The sequence below is a fragment of the Magnolia sinica genome, chromosome 1 (assembly GCF_029962835.1).
Source record: "Magnolia sinica isolate HGM2019 chromosome 1, MsV1, whole genome shotgun sequence".
NCBI lineage: Eukaryota > Viridiplantae > Streptophyta > Magnoliopsida > Magnoliales > Magnoliaceae > Magnolia > Magnolia sinica.
Window position 1 is genome coordinate 60,924,292 of NC_080573.1, and position 6,114 is coordinate 60,930,405.

Consider the following 6,114-nt stretch of genomic DNA (forward strand, 5'->3'; position numbering starts at 1 on the left):
CTGTCATATTCTGCCATTGGATCAAATGACTCCACTACCTTCTTTCTCTCTCTCTGTTTTTTTTTTTTTTTTTTAAATGCTTGAATGAGAGGCATGTGGAATCTATTTGGGTGACCATAGTTCCCAAGGGTGATGAGATGTGCTACAAAACAGTTCTCATCTGACTTGTGATTCTGGGTGGAAGAATTAAAAAAATGAAAAGAATGAAGAAGAGAAAATGCCCATTTAATGCAGGTTCTGTTTTCCATGCTGCCCAAACAACAGGTGTATTATGCTCCCAATGACAATTTGGGTCATACAGTCAAATTGTTAAGATAGAGGTTTGCTAGCCCCACATGTGGCAACCTGGCATTTGGGTTGGCTGCTTGAGGTATGAATGAAGTTTAGCCCAACATGTGACAACGTAGCATTTGGGTTGCCTGCTTGAGCTTTTTTTTTTTTTTTTTTAAGATTATAAAAAGAGGCCAAGAGCCACATGCCTAAGGAAGTTTTATATGTTCTAAGGAAGTTTTATATGTCAGTGGCATCTCTCTCTCTCTCTCTCTCTCTCTCTCTCTCTCTCATGTTTCCACTAGTCTTATGTTTTGAAAATAGAATAGTTATTGCTTTCTCCTGATTAGTGATTAATTGGGCTGATTCAAGGGTTACTTCATCATTATGTTTCTACAATTAAATTTTTTTTTTTTTGCATGCTCATTGATTTCAATTCCTAAAATTATATAGAAGAGAGTAATTTAATACTTTTGTAGAATATGCCAATATGATTCACTAGATTAAGCTAAGGGTTGTTATTGCTTTTTTTTTTTTAATATATTTTTTCTTCTTCATTTATAAATAGTAATTTTTGTGCTCTCATATTTATTTCGTAGCTTTTGATTAACCGAATTTATGTTTACTTTGAACTTGTAGTTGGGGAAATGGAGTCACAACCTAATGCAGGTGTAGAGAATCATAATGGACACCAGACAAATCATAATGAACACCAAAAAAATCATAATGAAGAAACAATCTCACATCCATATGATTTCATTCCAGAAGCACCCAAGGAAGTGAAACCAATAGTTGGTATGGTGTTCATTTCTGAAAATGTTGCATATGATTTCTACAATGAATATGCTAGATGGTGTGGATTTAGTATACGAAAAGGTTCAACGCGGAATAGTATGAAAACAGGTGAAACAATTATGCGAAGTTTTATATGTTCTAAGGAAGGGTATCGACATCGCAAGCATATAGAAGCAACAGATCATAAAAAGAGACCAAGAGCCATGACAAGATGTGATTGCAAGGCAAAGATTATAGTTCACAAGAATGGATCAGATAGATGGGAAATTAAGACATTTGTGGAAGCACATAGTCACAATTTAATGAGTCCAAGCAAGGTTCATTGTTTACGATCACATCGACATTTTACAGATTCTCACAAGGTTGTCATGGATAACATGAGAAAAGCAGGTATTGGCGCAGCTAAAGTGTTAAATTTTTTTACAAATGAAGCTGGAGGACCTGAGAAAATGGGTTTTATTGATGAAGATGCAAGAAATGCTCTAAAAATTCAAAGGCGTGACAAACATGGCAAAAGTGCTCAAGAGTTGCTTCTTTACTTTCAAAATAAACAGAAGAATGATGATAATTTTACTTATGCAATCCAAATTGATAATGAATGTAGATTGACATCTTGTTTTTGGGCTGATAATATTTCAAAAATAGACTATGAAGCTTTTGGTGACGTTGTATGTTTTGACACAACATACAAGACATGAATTTGATATGCCTTTTGGTCCATTTGTCGGAGTCAACCACCATAAGCAATCTATCTTGTTTGGTGCCGGGCTTCTATTTGGTGAAACCATTGAAGATTTCGAATGGTTATTTCAATCATGGTTACAAGCTATGGGTGGGAAGCTTCCAAAGGCCATAATCACAGATCAGGATCCAGCAATTGCTGCTGCAATTGCAAGTGTATTTCCAAATACCGAGCATAGGTTGTGTATGTGGCACATTGTTCAGAAGCTTCCAGAGAAGTTAGGTAAAGTAATTAATGAGAACCCATCATTCAACACTGATTGGAGAAATTGTGTATATATGTGCGATCAGGAAGCCGAATTTGATGCATTATGGTCGAAAATGATTGTAGATTATAATCTTGAAGAAAATAAATGGTTACAAGATTTGTACACAATACGTAAAATGTGGATTCCAGCTTATGTCAAGAAAACATTTTATGCAGGGATGTCAACGACACAACGGAGTGAAGGTATGAATGCCTTCTTTGATTATTTTGTAAGTCATAAGTCAACGTTATTAGAATTTGCAGAAGGATATGATCGCGCTTTACAAAAACGTCGGCATAATGAGTTGAAATCAGATTGTGACACTTTATATAGTATACCTGTAGCAATAACCTCGATTGATATTGAAATAGAGATGGCAAAAATTTATACAAGAGAAGTATTTTATGACTTTCAAGTAGAGGTGAAGGCAAGTGCTTTACTTGTTAATAAGTTGGTAGTAAGGGAAGGACCATTAAGTAAATATAATATATTCGACTATAGAAGGAATGATAAAATGTATACAATTATTTGGAACCATGATGAACGGTTCGGTTCTTGTACTTGTCAGAGCTTCGAATTTCGTGGGATTGTTTGCAGGCATTTATTAGTTGTGTTCAAGGAAGAATCCATCATAAAAATGCCTTTTCATTATATACTTAAAAGGTGGACACGAAATGCGAAAGAAAAAAATAAAAGTGACTCAACTCCTCTGTCTTCAAACATTGATGAGTCAACCATCTTGGGGCGCAATAAAATGTCTCGTATGATGAACTATTTAATAAATGAAGGAACGAGGACTCCAAAAATAATGGAACCTGTGTTATCAGCTTTAGAAGATTTGGTTGCAAATGTTCGTCAAAAATGTGGAGTCGAAGAAGAAACCAGTATTGACAAGAATGTTGAGGGTGGTGAAAGCAATCTATTGTTCAATGCACATTCTAAGAACTCTTACGTAGTACTTGATCCGATGGTTGTTAGTACTAAAGGCCGAACGAGTAAAAGATTTAAATCTGGCAGGGAGGAGAGTAGTAAGTTATGTCGTGGGTGTAACAAGTGGGTTATTGGGCATGATAAACGAAATTGTCCTATATATAACCAACTTGATAATGCATCTGAAGAAGCCAGGTATATATTTTTTTCTTGTATTTTTATTTGATTTCTTACATACATTGCATTATTTTAAACTACATTCATTATCTCCACAGTTATGGCAGTAACGTTGAAAGAGGAAAGGGAAAAGCAGTTGGTAGGCCAAGAGGAAAAAATATAGTACAGGGTCGTGGTAGGATGTTAAATCAAGGTAATTAAAAAATAACTATCAAGGCATTTATTAATGAATGCTTAATATATACTTTCGATTTTCACGTACTTACATAATCTCACATGATTAGATTGATCGGTACCAAAGGCATGGTGTCTTAAATGTCTACAAGCTTGCGCCATCGGCTACATGTACGAATTCTAACCCTTTTATTAAAACAATAACTTAAATATATGTTCTTTTCCTTTTGATAACTACATTTTTTTGGTTCTTTTCCTTTTCATGCATATAGTTAAGTTTCAATGGATGTATAATTGAAAATTTTTCTGGTCGTTTTGTATGCAGGAATAACTTGAAATTGTTTACTAAGAAGATACCTATTATAGATCACGGAAGATTGAAGCATCCACTACTCTTAATGTCGACGATGTGGATTGATTTCATTTTCATGGCAATAACGTGCATTTTTTATTTTTATTTTTTTGATTTTCATATTCTTATTATAAAATATTTGCGTGCATGTTTCAAGGACAGTGAAACATTCAACTATTGTTGATCGGTGTTTTAAGGTCGTTGAAATTTTGAATAACATTTTCTTTTTTTTAATAACATACATAGAAGTAAATAAGTGAGAAATATTAATTGACTTGGTATGATTGCAAGATTTTGTGCTTTCCCTTGTGTTTCATAGACTGGAACAATCCAATTTATGATTTTACAGTCAGTTGTACATATCCCTCCCTTGGGCTTTGTTCCCTCCAACATCATTGCACTTGCATCGTAGAAAAAGCTATCATTCATAACCATACTCTAATGGAACTTCTCCCCACAGCCCATTGAAGCCATTGAATATCTTCTCCCCTCCAAGCATGTAAGCTCCATCTTTCATTTGATATGAATAGTGTGGATGATGGTGGTGGTGGTAGTGATGTATGAGAAACCTCTCATGGGTTTGTAAGATGCAGCTGGTAGCATTGAAAAGGCCTGGAGGGGCAGGCATCCCTGCAAGGCTTGTGGGAGATTTTTGAAGGGGTGAGAAAGCTTCATAAGGAGATGGGAAGGGTGGTTTCTGCTGTGGTTTTCTTTGAGAGGGAAGAGTCCCAATCAATCTAATTTGAAATGTTTCTGAGTTTCTGTTATAGTGTTAGTTAATACAATTTAACCCGCTTCGGTACAGTATATACTATAGAGTACAGTTCTGTTATAGTATATTGCAGCTACATTCCAATGCTTTGCTGAAGATTATGGTTTTTTGCAGATTGGGTCTAAAAAGTTTTGTGCTCAATTACTAGTGTGTGAGAAAACAGGAAAAATTGGAAAAGTTAGAAAAGGCATCACGAATGATGCTAGAAACAATTCGTAGATCATGCTTTGCCTTTTCAATGTTGAGGATTATCTTTTACATTTTGTGATCTATTAGGGTGTGTTTGGATTGACAGTAAACTAGGGAAGGCAAGGGAAAGTACAAGTGTGACATAAGCAGATGGTAAAGTGAGATTTTTGGATGTGTGGTTAAGATCAGTCATTCGGTGTGATTTTTGGGCTTTGCTGCACCCACAGTGGGGCTGACTATTTTGGTGGTTGGCATTGAAATACATATATGCCATGTCCCACGTGTATGGTGGATGAGTAACCGCCATCCAACAAGTGTGGAGGTCATGCAGTGGTTTAGTCTCACTCTTCTTACATTGGCCTCTCATATATACATATCGCTCACTAATTTCTTATGTTTTGCAGGTTGACTGCCTTGTATGTAGCTACTGTTTTTGTTATATTGGTTCAATAGAACTTCAGATTGGTAGGAAACTCTATTTGCAATCTCTGGGATTACCAGCAAATACAGAACATGATCATGGGACATCTTCACATTCTTTAGAAGAGGCTTGTCCAGTTGAATTATCGGATGAAGAAGATAATACTCTCATGGCGAACTATGACAGTGTACAGTCATGTTCTTCAAGTAATATGAAGAACAACAATGTTGTACCAAAAGAGGTCTTGGAGGCGCTAGTAAATGGTAGCTTGGCTTTGCCTCACTCTAAGCGGTTTACATTGCCTTCGGTCATTCCATGTCCTCGAGGGTGTGAAGAAGAACATTACTGCAGGTGAACAAAGCTAATAAATATGCGCACCTCATGTGCAAATTTTCATTATTGTGTTCAACCCATCATTATAGCCTTGTCCCAACTCCCAACTATTTGGGGTTGGCATTACTATTCCGTTTTGCCAATCATATCCAAAGCAAGAATTCTTATGATTCTTGGAAAAATTTCTACAATGGGCTGCTCACTGGACATAACTTCTGCTCCTTTAACTGCGCTTGGGTTCAGTTGATGCATGTCACACATTGCTTCTTGGTGAAGTTTCCATTCATGGGATGCATGTGATTGTGAACTTTCACATGCAACTGTCTTTCTGGCCAACATATCACATGTCTATTGTATTAACTAACACTAATATGAAATCAAAAATACAATTTATGCAACAGATTGTATTAACTAACGCTAACAGAGAAAGTAGAAAAGCTACGGATAAAGGCCGTAGTATATGGTATCAATGGTATCGTTTCATAGGCCTTCAAGATATGGGTACGAATAAATCATACGGGTTAAATCTGTAGCTACACTTTTGATAACTCAAAAGACATATAGCTACGGAATATATTTGTATTTAATCGGAGCAATAGGCTAACGTACGTAAAAGCTACGGTTAATAGCTGTAGCGAGGGCCTACTGTTTTTAGGAAAAAGACAATAAATTACAATAATGGGATTTCTTACCATTGTAGTACATGCCCTGA

General features: G+C 35.9%; 1 protein-coding gene across 1 annotated transcript; it reads left to right on the top strand.

Annotated features, from left to right (window-relative positions):
- The first annotated feature begins 1,809 nt into the window (after positions 1-1,809).
- LOC131245385 (protein FAR1-RELATED SEQUENCE 5-like) lies at positions 1,810-3,961 on the top strand. The gene is made up of 3 exons (XM_058244859.1): positions 1,810-3,354; positions 3,446-3,506; positions 3,661-3,961. The coding sequence occupies exon 1, from the start codon at positions 1,894-1,896 to the stop codon at positions 3,208-3,210; it is 1,317 nt and encodes a 438-aa protein (XP_058100842.1). The 5' UTR covers positions 1,810-1,893; the 3' UTR covers positions 3,211-3,354; positions 3,446-3,506; positions 3,661-3,961.
- Positions 3,962-6,114: the final 2,153 nt, after the last annotated feature.